A 24523-nucleotide genomic window follows, 5' to 3' on the forward strand; every position below is an offset into this window, starting at 1 on the left:
ACTGCAGTTCCCCACACTACCTGAGCAGCACGCTCACTGCAGCTCCCCACACCTCCTATAACCCACACTACCTGAGCAGCACGCTCACTGCAGCTCCCACACCTCCTATAACACACACTACCTGAGCAACACGCTAACTACAGCTCCCCACACCTCCTATAACACACACTACCTGAGCAGCACGCTCCCTGCAGCTCCCCACACTTCCTATAACCCACACAACCTGAGCAGCACACTCACTGCAGCTCCCCACACCTCCTATAACCCACACTACCTGAGCAGCACACTCACTGCAGCTCCCCACACCTCCTATAACCCACACTACCTGAGCAGCACGCTCACTGCAGCTCCCCATACCTCCTATAACCCACACTACCTGAGCAGCACGCTTACTGCAGCTCCCCACACCTCCTATAACTCATACTACCCGAGCAGCACACTCACTGCAGCTCCCCACACCTCCTATAACACACACTACCTGAGCAGCATGCTCACTGCAGCTCCCCACACTACCTGAGCAGCACACTCACTGCAGCTCCCCACACCTCCTATAACACACACTACCTGAGCAGCACGCTCACTGCAGTTCCCCACACTACCTGAGCAGCACGCTCACTGCAGCTCCCCACACCTCCTATAACCCACACTACCTGAGCAGCACGCTCACTGCAGCTCCCACACCTCCTATAACGCACACTACCTGAGCAGCACGCTCACTGCAGCTCCCACACCTCCTATAACCCACACTACCTGAGCAGCACGCTCACTGCAGCTCCCCACACTACTTGAGCAGCACACTCACTGCAGCTCCCCACACCTCCTATAACCCACACTACCTGAGCAGCACAATCACTGCAGCTCCCCACACCTCCTATAACCCACACTACCTGAGCAGCACACTCACTGCAGCTCCCCACACCTCCTATAACCCACACTACCTGAGTAGCACATTCACTGCAGCTCCCCACACCTCCTATAACACACACTACCTGAGCAGCATGCTCACTGCAACTCCCCACACCTCCTATAACACACACTACCTGAGCAACACGCTAACTGCAGCTCCCCACACCTCCTATAACCCACACTACCTGAGCAGCACGCTCACTGCAGCTCCCCACACCTCCTATAACCCACAGTACCTGACCAGCACGCTCACTGCAGCTCCCCACACCTCCTATAACCCACACTACCTGAGCAGCACACTAATTGCAGCTCCCCACACCTCCTATAACCCACACTACCTGAGCAGCACGCTCCCTGCAGCTCCCCACACTTCCTATAACCCACACTACCTGAGCAGCGCACTCACTGCAGCTCCCCACACCTCCTATAACCCACACTACCTGAGCAGCACACTCACTGCAGCTCCCCACACCTCCTATAACTCACACTACCTGAGCAGCACCCTCACTGCAGCTCCCAACACCTCCTATAACCCACACTACCTGAGCAGCACGCTCACTGCAGCTCCCACACCTCCTATAACCCACACTACCTGAGCAGCACGCTCACTGCAGCTCCCACACCTCCTATAACCCACACTACCTGAGCAGCACGCTCACTGCAGCTCCCCACACTACCGGAGCAGCACACTCACTGCAGCTCCCCACACCTCCTATAACCCACACTACCTGAGCAGCACATTCACTGCAGCTCCCCACACCTCCTATAACCCACACTACCTGAGCAGCACGCTCACTGCAGCTCCCCACACCTCCTATAACACACACTACCTGAGCAACACGCTAACTGCAGCTCCCCACACCTCCTATAACACACACTACCTGAGCAGCACATTCACTGCAGCTCCCCACACTTCCTCCTATAACACACACTACCTGAGCAGCATGCTCACTGCAGCTCCCCACACCTCCTATAACACACACTACCTGAGCAACACGCTAACTACAGCTCCCCACACCTCCTACAACACACACTACCTGAGCAGCACGCTCCCTGCAGCTCCACACACCTCCTATAACCCACACTACCTGAGCAGCATGCTCACTGCAGCTCCCCACACCTCCTATATCCCACACTACCTGAGCAGCACACTCACTGCAGCTCCCCACACCTCCTATAACTCACAATACCTGAGCAGCACCCTCACTGCAGCTCCCCACACCTCCTATAACACACACTACCTGAGCAGCAAGCTCACTGCACCTCCCCACACCTCCTATAACTCACACTACCTGAGCAGCACACTCACTGCAGCTCCCTACACCTCCTATAACACACACTACCTGAGCAGCATGCTCACTGCAGCTCCCCACACCTCCTATAACACACACTACCTGAGCAACACGCTAACTGCAGCTCCCCACACCTCCTATAACCCACACTACCTGATCAGCACACTCACTGCAGCTCCCCACACCTCCTATAACTCACACTACCTGAGCAGCACCCTCACTGCAGCTCCCCACACCTCCTAAAACACACACTCCCTGAGCAGCACACTCACTGCAGCTCCCCACACCTCCTATAACACACTACCTGAGCAGCACACTCACTGCAGCTTCCCACACCTCCTATAATCCACACTACCTGAGCAGCACGCTCACTGCAGCTCCCCACACCTCCTATAACCCAAACTACCTGAGCAGCACGCTCACTGCAGCTCCCCACACCTCCTATAACACACACACTACCTGAGCAGCACGCTCACTGCAGCTCCCCACACCTCCTATAACCCAAACTACCTGAGCAGCACGCTCACTGCAGCTCCCCACACCTCCTATAACACACACACTACCTGAGCAGCACGCTCACTGCAGCTCCCCACACCTCCTATAACCCACACTACCTGAGCAGCACACTAACTGCAGCTCCCCACACCTCCTATAACTCACACTACCTGAGCAGCACGCTCACTGCAGCTCCCCACACCTCCTATAACCCACAGTACCTGACCAGCACGCTCACTGCAGCTCCCCACACCTCCTATAACCCACACTACTTGAGCAGCACGCTCACTGCAGCTCCCCACACCTCCTATAACCCAAACTACCTGAGCAGCACGCTCACTGCAGCTCCCCACACCTCCTATAACACACACACTACCTGAGCAGCACGCTCACTGCAGCTCCCCACACCTCCTATAACCCACACTACCTGAGCAGCACACTAACTGCAGCTCCCCACACCTCCTATAACTCACACTACCTGAGCAGCACGCTCACTGCAGCTCCCCACACCTCCTATAACCCACAGTACCTGACCAGCACGCTCACTGCAGCTCCCCACACCTCCTATAACCCACACTACCTGAGCAGCACGCTCACTGCAGCTCCCCACACCTCCTATAACCCAAACTACCTGAGCAGCACGCTCACTGCAGCTCCCCACACCTCCTATAACACACACACTACCTGAGCAGCACGCTCACTGCAGCTCCCCACACCTCCTATAACCCACACTACCTGAGCAGCACACTAACTGCAGCTCCCCACACCTCCTATAACTCACACTACCTGAGCAGCACGCTCACTGCAGCTCCCCAACCTCCTATAACCCAAACTACCTGAGCAACACACTCACTGCAGCTCCCACACCTCCTATAACCCACACTACCTGACCAGCACGCTCACTGCAGCTCCCCACACCTCCTATAACCCACACTATATGATCCGCACACTCACTCATTTGTAAGGAAGAACCTGCGATGCATTTAGAAAGGGAGAACATTGCCTAAGGCATAATGTCACGGTCTTTGTAGACAAAAGGGACAGGATTGAATGACAAAACAATGGGTTAGCCAGCTCACAGGATATTGTTCTACAGAAACAAGCAGCAGGCACTGATCTAAAGAGCTTACAGTCACTGTATTCCCTGTGTGTAGGAGATTGCAATCTACAGAGCATGTTGTTGGGTTATCTTGGACAATGGTTCTTTTGACTAAGCTTGTTCCGTCCCTGGGGAGATGGGAGGATTTCACGGCCGTGTAGTAATCTGTGCTAATGAACCCTCAGATTGAGCACAGAATTCCTGCTGAATGAGAAATCTCCAAACTGTGAGATCGGGCGACACTAACAGGTGGATTTTTGGAATTCTGACATCCAAAGTAAAGGCCATTTATCTAGAATTTAGTACAAACATCGGGTTTACATGTATACAAACTGACTCTAATTAATAATGGATTTGTAAATTCTCCACTCAGACTTTTTATAGCAGATAAAGTAAATTTATGGTAAATGTCTTCTAATAACAGTGGGGACTCAGGACTGGACACCCCTTATCTATCGAAAATTAGAATAATGAGGATAATCTACGCTGACAGATATCTGGAGCTAAAATCTCACAAAAACAATTAAAACAAACAGAAATGATTTGAGAGATGTTCTCTTCAAAGTGCACCTTGAGTGTAGGATGGACGACTTTCTGTGATTTACGTTCACCTTCCAAGTGTCCTAGAGCCCGTGGGACAGTCCTGATTATAACCCCAATGCTATTTCCTTTTTTTCCAGAAATGCTGTAGCAGGACTGCCATCAGACATTTTGGGAGTAAAGGTTAGGGCCCACCCCTGAGTTTGCCCACAGAGATGCATTGTCAGGGTGGGTAAGTGTATGTGTGTATGCATATAGTGGATATAGACAGAATCTGCACTCTAGAATAGTCCAGAATGAATGGGATGCATTAAAGTGAGCTTGCCATGACAGATTCACTATAACTACAACACACAGATAAATGATAAATAAATTTAAAATGTAATTTAGATATGAATCCACCAGTCTCCTCCCCCCAGTGCATAGCTGCTCATTTATTGCGTTACACGAATGCAGGGGCTTTTATCAAGTTCGTGAAATGACCAACAGATGTATACACGGCGTGAGATTGGGGACCCATTATTCCGGGGTAAAATAGTAAGAATGACCTAAGTATGGCTCAGCCCCTGCTCCAACCTGTATCTTCCCCCCATCCCGTGGATTTAATTCCTGTACCCCTTTGTCAGTGTATGAGAAGCTCCCACCAGATGGATCAGAGCCGATGAAACAATGATAGCAGAGCTCTCGGGTTCTCTCTGTGCCAAGACCTGGCTGGCGTGTGACAGGACAAATCCTGCGTCTCTATAGGTTTTGATGAACGTCTCTGTGTTTTCTAGCTTTACTGATGTCTTCTGTTTTATGTCACTGTAGCGGAGCTCCAATACCCAGCGTAGGTATCTCCACTATACCTTCTTTGCAGCTGAAATAAGCAGTGTAATAATCCAAGACCTTCCCCCTCCCCCCCCCCCAACTAGATGACACATAGTTCTAGGAGTCAACTGGCTTTTATGCACAAACCCCTACATGGGGTCTCCACGTAGAAAATACAAGATCATCGGTGCCTGAGAGATAATTGCTTGAAAAAAAGCTATAACTCAATTATCTCTCGGGTACAGAAAAATATACAATATTCTAAAACACCCCAAAAATACATTTTAATAACTTTGGAACCCCACGAAAGTCATATCACCAAATAGCTTTGATCTGAGTGTACACTTTGCCGAAATATCACTCCGATCCCTTCGTTGGTTTGGGAACCCAATTCGAATTAAGTTTTGACCGGTCGACCACAAAGTGGTGCCCCATAGAAAACAAGGCAACGACTGGTGGTCATCTTTTGGGGGTTCTCACGCGAACACCAATGAATCCATCCCCTGGTTGTTAGGTAGCAAATGCTCCCCCTGTTCGGTAGTTCATGTCTCCCGAACAACGTTCTCATAACTGTTCAGGAAGTTGGATGGGCAGCGGTACTAGTTTCCTGGGTATTGCGGGGTCACGTATCCGAAAACAGTTCCACGCTGTCGACAACCATGTATCGCTGCCCGTAACCGGGAGACAAAATGACCACCAATTGTTTGAACACATGCATTCGGTCATACGAACAGTGGCCACACAGGGAAAACACTTGAACTATTTACCAATTTGTGGTTAACAGCCAGGGGTGGTCGGTGATTAAAAGATGCAAACAAGAGGCCACACAGAGAGGGGGTTCGGTAAACGAACGGGGGTGTACGGACAGACGAACAAAGGGAATAAAAGTGTAGTTGGGTCCCCTATTCCGCTACAGTGACTTTACGCACTCTTTGTATTACAGGACATTTCTTCTATATAAGAGTTTCCAAGCTCTAACCCGGGATCCTGTATAAACATTGCATTTTGAATACTGAGCATTTTACAGAGTTAGGGCTTGTCGGGATTAAGGGCTGAAAGACGCTATAGATTGTAGCTCCTGTCACTCTTAGGCTGGCCGCAGCATTTTGAAGGCAGTTACCCAAACCCAAAATCTTCCATTACCCTACTTAACACCATAGACCCCCAAAGATTATTGCAAAGCCCCTGTATACTCACTGTAGTAATGTAGGCTTGTTGCATGGGTCCACTTCTGTATTATGGATAACAGCACTGACATAGTAACGCAGTAATCTTGTTTTAGACATTTTCACTTAATGTGTGGCTGTGCGTCTACAAACTACCACAAATGTCTCAGAGCATGCAGCAGAAGGACTCTCTCAAGGGAAGAAATACCCCAAAATGTCATAGCCCGCGTGCCTTTAATAGCATGTTTACACTACTTTTATTCAAGACGATTCTTGGGGGGGGGGGGGGGGTCAGAAATGGGATTCTGGAGAAATATACCCAGAACTGTGAGTTAGGTCTACAAATTAGGACTGACCCCCTAGATCTGTGATTACTGGCCATTATAGAAAGGTTACATTTTAAAACTAGTATATTTTGGGGGTTTTATAGCCTTTAACCCAACACTGTAGAAAAACAACAATTATATCCATTCTAATCCAGTGCGGCAGCAATCCTAGAGGAGACTGGAGTACCTCACACATCTTCGTCGATTACTCTCCTAGCTTGTCCCTTATTACCAGTGTATGAGAGGGGAGTGCCCTCTCACGTAAGTATGTGTCCATACTGACATTTAAGGGCTTGTTAGGCCCATCCCTGTTATGTCCACAGAGGATGAAGCTCCTGACTGATCTGTTTTGTAGTCTTCTGTCACGATCTGAAAGTCAACCTGGCAATGAGACTGGTTCTAACATCTACAGATTCCAGACTGGGGAATCTGTCCCAAGTACAGATTGACTTACTCCTTGTAGGCAGATAGCCACACCCAAGTTAGTCAACCCCTGAGGAACATCAAACTTCACCTCTTGTACACAATCCTGATCATTAAATTAATGAAGAGCAGTCGCCTTGGGAACCACTGGAATGTTTATACGGGACTCTCCATGTCTCCACATACCAGTATCATATAGATTGTAAGGAGAACTTAAAGTAGAAATATAATTTTTCCAACAATCTGGCTCAAGCAATGTACACACATTTTATCTTCTAAAGGAGGGGTAGGCACATCGTCACACATGATGTTATGGATTACATTTCCTATAATGCTGTCCACAACTTCTGGAGGGCCAAAGGTTGCCTAACCCTACTTAAGGCATCCACATTTTCCATGTGCAGTCAAATAATTCCTCCCTGATTTTCACCCCATTCTAGCTGCTAGGATGAAGAATCTGATAGCTTTTATTCTAATTATAGGAGTTGTCGGAGGAACCATTTGGTACAGTGAATGTGTGGCCTCCGATGACGACATACATGTATTTATTATGTATGAGAATCACAGAATAGCGTGCAGTGCTGAGTGCAAAGGGATTATATAAAGAGACATAGATTTAGGAAGAAATACAGAGAGAGACAAAAATAGATTGGGTTTATTCACTAAACAGATAACTGAAAATATTAGGGCCAAGTAGTTACGTTGGAAAAATATCTTATTTGGGAGAATTTTAGTTGTTTTCCTATTATCTAGAATTAAAACGTCCAAGCACACGTTAACTCTATTTAAACACAATTTACAGTGAAGGTATTAACCCTGTAAGTGGAAGTCTGTGATGGATACAAAGAAATAGAGAAGAATGGGCAGACAGACGGATAGATCGAGCATTATTTAGAATATTAATGATTATGGTGAAAATGTTAAATTGGAGTTTAGATTTTACACAGAGCTGAGATTCGTCCCTGGGCACGGCTGATTTAAAGGGACACGAAACGATGGCCCACTGTAACCTGTTGGAGTCTTTCTATACTAAACATTACCGTGATTGGTCGGCAGACAGTGATGTTAACCCTTAAACATGCTGCTAGCAGTTTACTACAAAGTATCTTGGTGTTAACCCCTTCCTGACAGGTGGCTTGCCCCGACTGCTCTGATATGAAGAGGTTACACAAGACACAGAGTTAGTACTTAGTCCGGTGTCCAGGTCCCAGAACTTTACCACCAAGGTCTCTTGCCATTTTATTTACTTTAACCCTTTTTAATCCCGGCAGAGTAGTCCCTTAAAAAGAACTAAACAGAAACTGTCTAACGAGCCCAGAAAGGATTGCCATGGATGGGAGCAGATATTGGGAGAGACTGGATCACACACACACATCAGTAACTGATCTCACTGATCCGTCGGGAATTAATTCTGGTTATACCTGGTGGCTGTGTCAATGCTTGCATCAGTCAAGGGGACCTACTTATGGAACCATCAAACACGATACTATCTTAGTATGTGATGCCACAAGGGCTTGTACATTATATGACAACACAACCTATTTTAAACAACATAAGTTTCACTGACGAGGGCACTTCCAAATGCTTCTTGTCTGAAGTGCAGTTAGATCTTAGAGTTGAACCTACCTGGGACCCGTAGACTATAAACTCGTTTGAGCAGGGTCCTCTTCAACCTATCGTTCCTGTAAGTTTTTTTGTATTTGTCCTATTTATCGTTAAATTCCTCCCTCTTATTATATTGTAAAGCGCTACATAATCTGTTGGTGCTATATAAATGCCAATTATAATAATAATAATAATGAGCAAATATAACCAGTCTCCATGAAACTAGAGAACCTTACCTTGAATTTCACGGCTAACAGCTCTGTGGCTTTTCGCTCCTTAGATAGGTCCTCCATCATCTTCTCTTTCTCCTCAATAAGCTTTAACTTCTCATCCGCCAGTAAACTGTGGTCATCTTGTATGGCGGCCTTCTCCTGTTCAAGCCTTTCGGTTTGCTCTTTCAGGTAACACCCCACATTTTTATCAATTAAGTTTTCATCATTGTCTTCTTCCACCTCTGTGTCCATGATACTTTCTCCATCTACTGATTTTTTCCTGCGGCTGTTTCTTCTCTTCTTCTTGCTCAGCATCCCTCTTTTTTCCAGTTGTGCCTTCAGTCTAGCAATTTCTTCCTGGAATTCCCGCAACAGAGTATCCTTGGGGTCCTCATTGATTCTTGGCTTGTTCTTAATGTTTTTGGCCCTGTTGGCAAACCTGAGAGTAGACAAGGTCTCATCATAATGATGAGATGCAGGGCCCATAGTGGCAACCATTATGGTTTTGGCATTACCGCCCAGAGAGTCCTGGAGCAAGCGGGTCAGTTTAGAGTCTCGGTAAGGAATGTGGGTGCTCCTGCCATCTACCAGGGCTGATATCACATTTCCCAAAGCGGAAAGGGAAAGATTGATTTTGGAAGCTTCTTTTGGCCTTTCACCATTCACTACTGTTTTGCTCTGTCGCTCGCTGCCAGCCAGGTCCACCAGGTTGAGTTTCCCCACTCGGATATGTTCCTCTCCATCCACACCCAGTTCACTGCATTCTATTGTAATGACAAAAATTGTGTGGGACCTAGAGCTGTGCTCATTCATGTTGGTACAGGCCACTGACCGAGACTGATTACCCAGGTTCATTACATGCTCGATCTCCTTCACATTCTTAGTCACAAATGAAGAGAGGTCTTTTATGTACACTCCAGTTTCGGGATTCTCTTTGAGTTCTAGCTTCTTATTCTGATCCCTGCTCAGGAGGTCTCTTATCTCCTCTTGGTAGATCTCAAGGTAAGATGCCCTCACCAAATACTGTTGGTTTTGGGACCGTGATATATGAGTGAAAATATGGTCAAAGGCATATGGTATGACCCCCCTTTTCTCTTGCTCGGCCCAAACACCTTGCATTGTGTAGGTCTTCCCTGTGCCAGTTTGCCCATAAGCAAATAAGGTGCCATTAAACCCTTGCAAGACAGAATCTATAAGGGGCCTGACCGTCTCGTCATACAAATCAGCCTGTTTGGAGTTGGCATCATACACAGCGTCAAATGTGAACGTCTTTGGCAGTTCCACTGGATTTGCTCTGGGATGCCGGATGGTCACCTGCCCCAGCTTAACATCCATAGACACAATGCTGTCATACCCAGCTGCCTCCTCTTTCCTATTGATGGGGCGGCATCGAACCACCACCTTCAGCGCCTCGCTGCTCTTGGGTTTACTGCCCATTTTGTCCCCCTCCCTTCCTGTGTCTGATGCTCTTGTTTATTCCAAGCAGCACACCTAGAACCAGACACGTAGGGCCAATATCTCCAATCCTCTAATTCATCGATGCATGGAGATAGACGTCTTTGGCGTATTCCTCCTCCACCTCACCTTTTCTTTGCTGAGCAGAAGGATTTAACGGCCATGAGTCCCGGGCAGCTGGATGCCCATTGCACATTGTTCAATGGGTTCAGTGGAAATGACTATTCTTTCATTTCTCCGTAATGTACCTTCTCCTGAGACCCCCAAGGCGTCCCCCCCAAAAAACATTCACAACAAAAGCAGGGGACGATTACAAAATGAAATAAATAAATGTTTCAGCCAGTGGGTGTCATTGGCCAATTTGGAAGATTATCCGTGGTTTCCTGAGAGGCAGCTGGAAACGCCTAGGAGACTGTCAGCTGTGGATGCTCATTGCTTGCAGTGTGACCGCTGCTGTGGGAGAATGACAGGGAAAAACAGGCAGAGGGGCTGGGCGGGATCAGGGCTGCTGCTGTACGGCTCGGGAGGGGAGAGGAGGGGTGAAGATGCCTCTACATTTTGCTGGCAGGAAGGAGCAGGCTGTCAGATATCACAATAACACACACAGCAGCCTTCATATCAAACCCCACCCACCCACAGCCTGACCCCATGGGAAATGTGATCCTGCACAGGAATTCTGGGGGCTGTAGTTCTGCAGGGAAGAGACAATAGCAAGCAATGGTTGATAGAGAATAGACAGGAAGGGTAGACCTGGCTTCATTGATGATGATGGTGGTGGAGATGCTGATGAATCGGAGTCCCGGTGCTCACGTCCATTGAACGTCTGGGTCACTGCGTGTTTTCCAGACCGGTCCTCGAGACTCACCAACAGTCCAGGTTTTGTCAGGATCTCCATTGGAATAAAACAGGGAAATACATAAATCGTAGACTGTTGGTGGGCCATGAGAAGTGGGATCCACTGGTTTACAGGACGGTGCTGTGATAACGCTGAGCGCTGTGTGAGCGACACTGTGATGGTGCTGCATTGGTAGTAGCGCAGTATCATTATAGCTCCATTCAGAGTATTACTAAGGGACTATCTAGGGTTAGGAAGTGCCAGCGCTCTGGACTGTAACTCCCATCATACACAGTCAGGTGAGATCCACAGCAAGGGTTAATTGCATTAGATTAGGATGAACAAAGCGCTATTATTTAATCTATTATATACCGTATATACCATATACAACTGGCATCAGTTGTGTGTAGCTCATCACAGAGCTCCACAACATTCACTAATGTGCAGTCTATATGAGTGTATCACAGAGCTCCACATCATTATAGTTCACAGTAGTGTGCGGTGTGTATTAGTGTATCACAGAGCTCCACTATAATAAAATTCACAGTAACATGAAGTGTTTATGAGGATATCACAGAGCTCAATGATAATGTGCAGTGTGTATAAGAGATCACAGAGCTCTGCAGCAATAAAACTCACAGCAATGTGCAGTGTGTATGAGTGTATCACAGAGCTCCACAGCAAACAAACTCACAGTAATGTACAGTGTGTATGAGAGTAATACAGAGCTCCACAGCAATAAAACTCACAGTAATGTGCAGTTTCTATGAGAGTATCACAGAGCTCCACAGCAATAGAACTCACAGTAATGTACGGTGTGTATGAGTGTATCACAGAGCTCCACAGCAAAAAAACTCACAGTAATGTACAGTGTGTATGAGAGTAATACAGAGCTCCACAGCAATAAAACTCACAGTAATGTGCAGTTTCTATGAGAGTATCACAGAACTCCACAGCAGTAATGTGCAGTGTGTATGAGTGTATCACAGAGCTCCACAGCAATACAATTCACAGTAATGTGCAGTATGTATGAGTGTATTACAGAGCTCCACAACAATAAAACTCACAGTAATATTACATGAGTGCATCACAGAGCTCTACAACACTATAGCTGACACCAATGTGCTGTGTGTCAGAGCTCCACAACAATAAAACTCATAATAATAACTCTGTATGGGCGCATCACAGAGATCCATAACAAATAGAAATTCACACTTATATGCAGTGTGCATGAATGTGTCACAGAGCTCCTCAGCTATATTAAATGGTAAAAATGCAGCCTATATACAAACATAGTGAGTGTGACTGTTGGGGAGCTCTTAGTCACCCCCGTATCACTGTCTGTCTGGGCTGTAGGCTATTGTCTAATGGGTAATTCGACCTGTTTCACAATAATGATATGGGACCATTCTTAATTAAAATCAGCAAATATACATAATGAACAGCTAGCTGTGTGTGAACGATGGGTGTATCTGCACTGAGAAACAGTGTGTGAATGCAGATGTTCATAAAGGCCTAAAAAATACACCCCTGCATGCACACGCTAGTACACCTCACATATATAACCCTGCATTCACACGCTAGTACACCATACATATATAACCCTACATTCACATGCTAGTACACCACACATATATAACTCTGCATTTACATGCTAGTACACCAAACATATATAACCCTGCATTTACACGCTAATACACCACACATATATAACCCTGCATTCACACGCTAATACACCATACATATATAAACCTGCATTTACACACTAGTACACCACACATATATAACCCCACATTCACACGCTAGTACACCACACATATATAACCCCACATTCACACGCTAGTACACCACACATATATAACCCCACATTCACACGCTAGTACACCACACATATATAACCCTGCATTCACATGCTAGTACACCATACATATATAACCCTGCATTCACACGCTAGAACACCACACATACATAACCCTGCATTCACATGCTAGTACACCACACATACATAACCCTTCATTCACACGCTTGTACACCACACATATATAACCCTTTATTCACACGCTTGTACACCACACATATATAACCCTGCATTCACACGCTAGTACACCACACATATATAACCCTGCATTCACATGCTAGTACACCATACATATATAACCCTGCATTCACACGCTAGAACACCACACATACATAACCCTGCATTCACATGCTAGTACACCACACATACATAACCCTTCATTCACACGCTTGTACACCACACATATATAACCCTTTATTCACACGCTAGTACACCACACATATATAACCCTGCATTCACACACTAGTACACCATATATATATATAACCCTGCATTCACACGCAAGTACACCACACAAATATAACCCTACATTCACACGCTAGAACACCACACATATATAACCCTGCATTCACACGCTAGTACACCAAACATATATAACCCTGCATTTACACGCTAATACACCACACATATATAACCCTGCTTTCACACGCTAATACACAACACATATATAACCCTGCATTCATACGCTAGTACACCACACATATAAGAGGTCACATGCTAGAACACCACACATATATAACCCTGCATTCACACGCTAGTACACCACACATATTCAACCCTGCATTCACACACTAGAACACCACACATATATAACCCTTCTTTCACATGCTAGTACACCAAACATATATAACCCTGCATTCACACGCTAATACACCACACATATAATACCCTGCATTCACATGCTAGTACACCACACATATATAACCCTGCATTTACACGCTACCACACATATATAACCCTGCATTCACACGCTAGTACACCACACATACATAACCCTGCATTCACATGCTAGTACACCACACATATATAACCCTCCATTCACATGTTAGTGCACCACACATATATAACCCTGCATTCACACGCTAGTACACCATACATATATAACCCTGCATTCACACGCTAGTACACCACACATACATAACCCTGCATTCACATGCTAGTACACCACACATATATAACCCTGCATTCACACGCTAGAATACCACACATACATAACTCTGCATTCACATGCTAGAACACCACAAATATATAACCCTGCATTCACACGCTAGTACACCACACATATATAACACTGCATTCACATGCTAGTGCACCACACATATATAAACCTGCATTCACACGCTAGTACACCACACATATATAACCCTGCATTCACACGCTAGAACACCACACATATGTAACCCTGCATTCACACGCTAGAACACCATACATATATAACCCTGCATTCACACGCTAGTACACCACACATATATAACCCTGCATTCACACGCTAGTACACCACACATTTATAACCCTGCATTCACACACTAGAACATCACACATATATAATCCTGCATTCACACGCTAGTACACCACACATACATAACCCTGCATTCACACGCTAGTACACCATACATATATAACCCTGCATTCACACGCTAGAACACCACACATATATAACCCTGCATTCACACGCTAAATCACCACACATATACAGTAACTCATAAAAGTGAGTACACCCCACACATTTTTGTAAATATTTTATTATAACTTTTCATGTGACAACACTGAATAAATGCCACTCTGCTACAATGTAAAGTAGTACGTGTACCGCCTGTATAACAGTGCAAATTTGCTGTCCCCTCAAAATAACTTAACACACAGCCATTAATGTCTAAACCGTTGGCAACAAAAGTGAGTACACCCCTAAGTGGAAATGTCCAAATTAGGCCCAATTAGCCATTTTCCCTCCCTGGTGTCATGTGACTCGTTAGTGATAAAACTTACCAGGAAAGGTTAAAGGATCTTAACATGTATAGCTTGGAGGAAAGACGAGACAGGGGGGATATGATAGAAACATTTAAATACATAAAGGGAATCAACACAGTAAAGGAGGAGACTATATTTAAAAGAAGAAAATCTACCACAACAAGAGGGACAAAGGTTTAAAAATAATATCAGGAAGTATTACTTTACTGAGAGGGTAGTGGATGCATGGAATAGCATTCCAGCTGAAGTGGTAATGGTTAACACAGTGAAGGAGTTTAAGCATGCGTGGGATAGGCATAAGGCTATCCTAACTATAAGATAATGCCAGGGACTAATGAAAGTATTTAGAAAACTGGGCAGACTAGATGGGCCGAATGGTTCTTATCTGCCGTCACATTCTATGTTTCTATGTTTCTATGTTTCTAAGGTCTCAGGTGTGAAAGGGGAGCAGGGGTGTTAAATTTGGTGTTATTGCTCTCACACTCTCTCATACTGGTCACTGGAAGTTCAACATGGCACCTCATTGCAAAGAACTCTCTGAGGATCGGAAAAAATTAATTGTTGCTCTACATAAAGATGGCCTAGGCTATAAGAAGATTGCCAAGACCCTGAAACTGAGCTGCAGCACAGTGGGCAAGACCATAGAGCGGCATTTACAGGACAGGTTCCACTCAAAACAGGCCTCGCCATAGTCGACCATAGAGGTTGAGTGCACATGCTCAGCGTCATATCCAGAGGTTGTCTTTGGGAAATAGACGTATGAGTGCTGCCAGCATTGCTGCAGAGTTTGAAGGCGTGGGGGGTCAGCCTGTCAGTGCTCAGACAATATGCCGCACACTGCATCAAATTGGTCTGCATGGCTGTCGTCCCAAAAGGAAGCCTCTTCTAAAGATGATGCACAAGAAAGACAGCAAACAGTTTGCTGAAGACAAGCAGACTAAGGACATGGACCAAAAAAAACTTATTTGTAGACATGTGCAATTTGTTTTGGGCCGAATATGAATTCGGACGAATTTCTGGAAATTCGGACATTCGGGTACTTCAGGATGGCCGAAGTGCAGAATTGCTGAATTACCGAGGTCCCGAAGTTCCGAAATTACCGAATTTCCGAAGTGTCGAAGTGCAGAAGTGTCGAAGTTCCGAAGCACAGTATTGCCCAAGTACTAATATACTTACCCAGTGAAAGAAGAAGAATAAATAAAAAGTATACAAACATAGCCAGGATTCAGCTGTAAGCATTTGCAACACTTAACAACAATCAAGTAACATCCATTCATATAAAATGTCAGTTACTTAGTCAGTCATGTAATGGCAGGAATGAATAAGTAGATAACTCCCTAATTCCCACGGTATTAGGGAGCTATCTACTAAAAGGCTGAAAGACCTAAATTGGTCTTTCAGACAAATTTACTAATACTAAGTAAAAATTACTTAGTATTAGTAAATTATGCCCCTACTCGCAATACCGCGAGTAGGGGCATGTCTATTAAACAGTGAGCAGCCTGTGGCTGCTCACTGTAAATAAAACAAAAGAAAATGTCCCCCCTCCCCCTCCTAACCTGAAGGGGGGACCTATTGTCACTCCCCGGCCCCCACCCCTGAAAGGTGGGTGGGGGCCCTAAAGTAAAGTAATGGGGGGGACGTAATGTCCTCCCCCCTGGCCCCCACCCATGAGCAGTGGGTGGGGTCCTAAATTAGAATGAGGGGGGAGGACCTAATGTCCTCCCCCCTGGCCCCCACCCCTGAGTGGTGGGTGGGGGCCCTAAATTAGAATGAGGGGGAGGACCTAATGTTCTCCCCCCTGGCCCCCACCCCTGAGCGGCGGGTGGGGGCCCTAAAATACTAATTGGGGGGGACCTAATGTCCTCCCCCCTTGCCCCCACCCCTGAGCGGTGGGTGGGGGCCCTAAAATACTAATTAGGGGGGTACCCAATGTCCTTCCCCCTGACCCCCACCCCTGAGCGGTGGGTGGGGGCCCTAAAATACTAATTAGGGGAGGGACCTAATGTCCTCCCCCCTGGCCCCCACCCCTGAGCGGTGGATGGGGGCCCTAAGTAAAAAAAATAACCCCCTCTCCCCCGGGTGACTAGGGGTCCCCAAACCCCTAGTCACCCCCCTCCCCAAAGAAATGAACCCCTACCTACCCCCCTCACCCTAAAAATAATGAGGGGGGACCATTTAACTAAGTACCTGAAAATAAATAAATAAAACTTACCATTTGATGTTTTCTTTCTTCTAAAATCTTCTATTTTCAGCCCCCAAAAAGGCAAAATAAAAAGCCATAATAACCGACGCACTTAAAAAAAAAAAAAAAATCCTTCTTCACCCGGCGAGGGCTCCGCGCCCCGCCCTGCAATTAGGCTCAGAGCACTCTGATTGGTGGGTTTAAGCCATCCAATCAGAGTGCTCTGACAGGTAAATGAAGAGACTGACAGGTAAGTCTCTACATTTACCTGTCACAGCACTCTGATTGGTTGGTTTGAAATCCACCAATCAGAGTTTTGTGTCATTTTACACAGCGTGGGAAAGTTCTTTGGAATTTTCCCACGCTCTGTAATTTGACTCATAACACTCTGATTGGTTACTTAATCCACCAATCAGAGTGTTATGAGTCAAATTACACAGCCTGCGCGGAGCCCTCGCCGGGTGAAGAAGGATTTTTTTTTTTGCGCTCGTTTTTTTTTTTTTTTTTTTTTTTTTTAAGTGCGTCGGTTATTATGGCTTTTTATTTGGCCTTTTTTGGGGCTGAAAAAATAAGATTTTAGAAGAAAGAAAACATCAAATGGTAAGTTTTTTTGTTATTTTCAGGTACTTAGTTAAATGGTCCCCCCTTATTATTTTTAGGGTGAGGGGGTAGGTAGGGGTTAATTTTTTGGGGGAGGGGGTGACTAGGGGTTTGGGGACCCCTAGTCACCCGGGGGAGGGGGGGTTATTTTTTTTTAGTTAGGGCCCCCACCCACCGCTCAGGGGTGGGGGCCAGGGGGGAGGACATTAGGTCCCCCCCTAATTAGTATTTTAGGGGCCCCACCCACCGCTCAGTAGTGGGGGCCAGGGGGAGGACATTAGGTCCCCCCCCCTAATTAGTATTTTAGGGCCACCACCCACCGCTAAGGGGTGGGGGCCAGGGGGGAGGATATTAGGTCCCCCCTAATTAGAATTATAGGGGCCCCCACCCACCGCTCAGGGGTGGGGGCCAAGGGGGAGGACATTAGGTCCCCCCCTAATTAGAATTTTAGGGGCCCTGACCCACCGCTCAGGGGTGGGGGCCAGGGGGGAGGACATTAGGTACCCCCCTAATTAGTATTTTAGGGCCCCCACCCACCGCTCAGGGGTGGGGGCCGTGGGGACAACAATAGGTCCCCCCCCATTATTTTACTTTAGGGCCCCCATCCGCCGCTTAGGCAATAGCCCCCCCTTTAGTTTAAAAGGTGGGGGCTCGGGAGGGGGGACCCAGTTTTTACATTTTTTTATTTTTTTTAACAGTGAGCAGTCACTGGCTGCTCACTGTTTAATAGACATGCCCCTACTCCCGGTATAGCGAGTAGGGGCACAAATTACTAATACTAAGTAATTTTTACTTAGTATTAGTAAATTTGGTTGAAAGACCAATTTAGGTCTTTCAGCCTTTTGGTAGATAACTCCCTAATACCGTGGGAATCTACCAGCGGCTGCAAATGCCGAAGTGCCGAATTGCCGAAGTTCCGAATTGCCGAGGTCCCAAAGTTCCAAAATTACAGAATTTCCAAAATGTCGAAGTGTCGAAGTGCCGAAGTTCCGAAGTGTCGAAGTTCCAAAGTTGCCGAAGTTCCGAAGTGTCGAAGTGCCGAAGTCCCGAATTTCGGAATGCCGAACCGAAACGAAAGTTTTTCCCATGCACATGCCTACTTATTTGGTTCAGATGGTGTCAAGCGTATGTGGCGGCAACTAGGTGAGGAGTACAAAGACAAGTGTGTCTTGCCTACAGTCAAGCATGGTGGTGGGAGTGTCATGGTCTGGGCCTGCAATAGTACTGCCGGCACTGGGGAGCTACAGTTCATTGAGGGAACCATGAATGCCAACATGTACTGTGACATACTGAAGCAGAGCATGATCCCCTCCCTTCGGAGAATGGGCCGCAGGGCAGTATTCCAACATGATAATGACCCCAAACACACCTCCAAGATGACCACTGCCTTGCTAAGGAAGCTGAAGGTAAAGGTGATGGACTGGCCAAGAATGTCCCCAGACCTAAACCCTATTGAGTATCTGTGGAGCATCCTCAAACAGAAGGTGGGGGAGTGCATGGTTTCTAACATCCACCAGCTCTGTGATGTCATCATGGAGGAGTGGAAGAGGACTCCAGTGGCCACCTGTGAAGCTCTGGTGAGCTCCATGCCCATGAGGGTTAAGGCAGTGCTGGAAAATAATGGTGGCCAAACAAAATATTGACACTTTGGGCCCAATTTGGACATTTCCACTTAGGGGTGTACTCACTTTTGTTGCCAACGGTTTAGACATTAATGGCTGTGTGTTAAGTTATTTTGAGGGGACAGCAAATTTACACTGTTATACAGGCTGTATACTTACTACTTTACATTGTAGCAGAGTGGCATTTATTCAGTGTTGTCACATGAAAAGTTATAATAAAATATTTACAAAAATGTGTGGGGTGTACTCACTTTTATGAGTTACTGTATATGTGTGGTGATTTAGCGTGTGAATGCAGGGTTATATATGTGTGGTGTTCTAGCGTGTGAATGCAGGGTTATATATGTATGGTGTACTAGCGTGTGAATGCAGGGTTATGTATGTGTGGTGTACTAGTTATTGTGAGGGGACAGCAAATTTGCACTGTTATACAGGCGGTACACTTACTACTTTACGTTGTAGCAGAGTGGCATTTATTCAGTGTTGTCACATGAGAAGATATAATAAAATATTTACAAAAATGTGAGGGGTATACTCCCTTTTGTGAGATACTGTGTATATATAACCCTGCACACACACTAGTACGCCACACATATATAACCCTGCATTTACACACACCATCACTGTATTCACACACAGACCCTACTAATGTCTGTTCTCAATCCCTGAATGACCCCAGTCTGTTTTAGAAAATCGCCACCTCCCCCCAGTTTGTTCCCTTGTAATTTCTCCACAATTCCTGGTTTAGTGAACACAGTGCAGGCAATGCCCTCTAGTGGCCAGAATGGAGAATTCTGCATTAACGCGTACAGGTATTCAAGTATGTCCTGGGTCCACAAAACATTGCATTGATACATTATGGTACAATAAAACAATATTAATACACAATTGATACAAAATGTAACATAGAACAGGTAGGAAATATATAATCAACCATGACATGTGCATTCTGTTTTGAGGTATCATGTTTATAGTAAATTGGGAACCAAATATGTAGTGACACTGTACCCAAAATATAGTGTTATTACCAATAATGAGCCTTGTTTGTACGTCTCTGGATTTATATCGCTTTAGATTGTTTCTATTAATGGAAAAGAACATGTATTTTCAGAAAATGATGGTAAATGTGAGTAGATTTGTTATCTGGGTGCAGTCCAATCTTACTGTAGAGAAAGGAAAGCCCACTAAAGGCAAGCTGCAATGTTTCCACTGAGGGGTTTACACGTTCCTAATGGCTGTTGCTCTTTTGGGCATCCAGTAGAGGTGCCTTCATGTTGAGACTCGGTCAAACTCGGTTCTCAATCAAATACTTCTCCTAGAGCAGCAGCTGATTGGTAGCACGGTGGTTTGTCGTGCATGCACACTAGTCTCCCAATGCTTCTCTATGGAGACGCACCGGATTGGCTGAGATTATAATGATTGATTTTCTCAGACAAGGAGTCCAACACCCAGACCTTTATTGAGACAACTACCACATGCACAGCGCCAAATATACATAGACTATGAGTAAACTAAAATGAGGGCAAGAAAGAGACTGTGTGATCTAATGATGACATCACAAATGGGTAAAGCTAGTAAACACCAAAATATGACGCACCCACAGTGTTATTCATAACAGGCAACGACACATGACTCACCCACAGTGCTATTCATAACGGGCAACGACACATGACTCACCCACAGTGTTATTCATAACGAGCAGCGACACATGACTCACCCACAGTGTTATTCATAACGAGCAGCGACACATGACTCACCCACAGTGTTATTCATAACGAGCAGCGACACATGACTCACCCACAGTGTTATTCATAACGAGCAGCGACACATGACTCACCCACAGTGTTATTCATAACGGGCAACGACACATGACTCACCCACAGTGCTATTCATAACGGGCAACGACACATGACTCACCCACAGTGTTATTCATAACAGGCAACGACACATGACTCACCCACAGTGCTATTCATAACGGGCAACGACACATGACTCACCTACAGTGTTATTCATAACGGGCAACGACACATGACTCACCCACAGTGCTATTCATAACGGGCAACGACACATGACTCACCCACAGTGCTATTCATAACGGGCAACGACACATGACTCACCCACAGTGTTATTCATAACAGGCAACGACACATGACTCACCCACAGTGTTATTCATAACGGGCAACGACACATGACTCACCCACAGTGCTATTCATAACGGGCAATGACACATGACTCACCCACAGTGCTATTCATAGCGGGCAACGACACATCATGACTCACCCACAGTGTTATTCATAATGGGCAACGACACATCATGACTCACCCACAGTGCTATTCATAACGGGCAACGACACATGACACACCCACAGTGCTATTCATAACGGGCAACGACACATGACTCACCCCCAGTGTTATTCATAACAGGCAACGACACATGACTCACCCACAGTGTTATTCATAACGGGCAACGACACATGACTCACCCACAGTGCTATTCATAACGGGCAACGACACATGACTCACCCACAGTGCTATTCATAGCGGGCAACGACACATCATGACTCACCCACAGTGTTATTCATAATGGGCAACGACACATCATGACTCACCCACAGTGCTATTCATAACGGGCAACGACACATGACTCACCCACAGTGCTATTCATAACGGGCAACGACACATGACTCACCCACAGTGTTATTCATAACAGGCAACGACACATGACTCACCCACAGTGCTATTCATAACGGGCAGCGACACATGACTCACCCACAGTGCTATTCATAACGGGCAACGACACATGACTCACCCACAGTGTTATTCATAACAGGCAACGACACATGACTCACCCACAGTGCTATTCATAGCGGGCAACGACACATGACTCACCCACAGTGTTATTCATAATGGGCAACGACACATCATGACTCACCCACAGTGCTATTCATAACGGGCAACGACACATGACTCACCCACAGTGCTATTCATAACGGGCAACGACACATGACGCACCCACAGTGCTATTCATAACGGGATAACGGGCAACGACACATGACTCACCCACAGTGCTATTCATAACGGGCAACGACACATGACTCACCCACAGTGTTATTCATAACGGGATAACGGGCAATGACACATGACTCACCCACAGTGCTATTCATAACGGGCAACGACACATGACTCACCCACAGTGTTATTCATAACGAGCAGCGACACATGACTCACCCACAGTGTTATTCATAACGAGCAGCGACACATGACTCACCCACAGTGTTATTCATAACGAGCAGCGACACATGACTCACCCACAGTGTTATTCATAACGAGCAGCGACACATGACTCACCCACAGTGTTATTCATAACGGGCAACGACACATGACTCACCCACAGTGCTATTCATAACGGGCAACGACACATGACTCACCCACAGTGTTATTCATAACAGGCAACGACACATGACTCACCCACAGTGCTATTCATAACGGGCAACGACACATGACTCACCTACAGTGTTATTCATAACGGGCAACGACACATGACTCACCCACAGTGCTATTCATAACGGGCAACGACACATGACTCACCCACAGTGCTATTCATAACGGGCAACGACACATGACTCACCCACAGTGTTATTCATAACAGGCAACGACACATGACTCACCCACAGTGTTATTCATAACGGGCAACGACACATGACTCACCCACAGTGCTATTCATAACGGGCAACGACACATGACTCACCCACAGTGCTATTCATAGCGGGCAACGACACATCATGACTCACCCACAGTGTTATTCATAATGGGCAACGACACATCATGACTCACCCACAGTGCTATTCATAACGGGCAACGACACATGACTCACCCACAGTGCTATTCATAACGGGCAACGACACATGACTCACCCACAGTGCTATTCATAACGGGCAACGACACATGACTCACCCCCAGTGTTATTCATAACAGGCAACGACACATGACTCACCCACAGTGTTATTCATAACGGGCAACGACACATGACTCACCCACAGTGCTATTCATAACGGGCAACGACACATGACTCACCCACAGTGCTATTCATAGCGGGCAACGACACATCATGACTCACCCACAGTGTTATTCATAATGGGCAACGACACATCATGACTCACCCACAGTGCTATTCATAACGGGCAACGACACATGACTCACCCACAGTGCTATTCATAACGGGCAACGACACATGACTCACCCACAGTGTTATTCATAACAGGCAACGACACATGACTCACCCACAGTGCTATTCATAACGGGCAGCGACACATGACTCACCCACAGTGCTATTCATAACGGGCAACGACACATGACTCACCCACAGTGTTATTCATAACAGGCAACGACACATGACTCACCCACAGTGCTATTCATAGCGGGCAACGACACATGACTCACCCACAGTGTTATTCATAATGGGCAACGACACATCATGACTCACCCACAGTGCTATTCATAACGGGCAACGACACATGACTCACCCACAGTGCTATTCATAACGGGCAACGACACATGACGCACCCACAGTGCTATTCATAACGGGATAACGGGCAACGACACATGACTCACCCACAGTGCTATTCATAACGGGCAACGACACATGACTCACCCACAGTGTTATTCATAACGGGATAACGGGCAATGACACATGACTCACCCACAGTGCTATTCATAACGGGCAACGACACATGACTCACCCACAGTGTTATTCATAACGAGCAGCGACACATGACTCACCCACAGTGTTATTCATAACGAGCAGCGACACATGACTCACCCACAGTGTTATTCATAACGAGCAGCGACACATGACTCACCCACAGTGTTATTCATAACGAGCAGCGACACATGACTCACCCACAGTGTTATTCATAACGGGCAACGACACATGACTCACCCACAGTGCTATTCATAACGGGCAACGACACATGACTCACCCACAGTGTTATTCATAACAGGCAACGACACATGACTCACCCACAGTGCTATTCATAACGGGCAACGACACATGACTCACCTACAGTGTTATTCATAACGGGCAACGACACATGACTCACCCACAGTGCTATTCATAACGGGCAACG

The 24523-nt window shown here is 46.3% G+C and overlaps 1 protein-coding gene across 1 annotated transcript in view; it reads right to left on the minus strand.

Moving 5' to 3' along the window:
* The window catches only part of KIF3C (kinesin family member 3C), a 59028-nt gene extending 48201 nt beyond the window's left edge, over positions 1-10827 (minus strand). The window contains exon 1 of the mRNA XM_063441936.1: positions 8899-10827. Coding sequence (XP_063298006.1) covers positions 8899-10311 — 1413 coding nt within the window. The 5' untranslated portion in view covers positions 10312-10827. The remainder of the gene's footprint in view (positions 1-8898) is intronic.
* Between the last annotated feature and the right edge of the window lie 13696 nt (positions 10828-24523).

Source organism: Pelobates fuscus, chromosome 2 (assembly GCF_036172605.1).
Source record: "Pelobates fuscus isolate aPelFus1 chromosome 2, aPelFus1.pri, whole genome shotgun sequence".
Taxonomy (NCBI): Eukaryota; Metazoa; Chordata; class Amphibia; order Anura; family Pelobatidae; genus Pelobates; species Pelobates fuscus.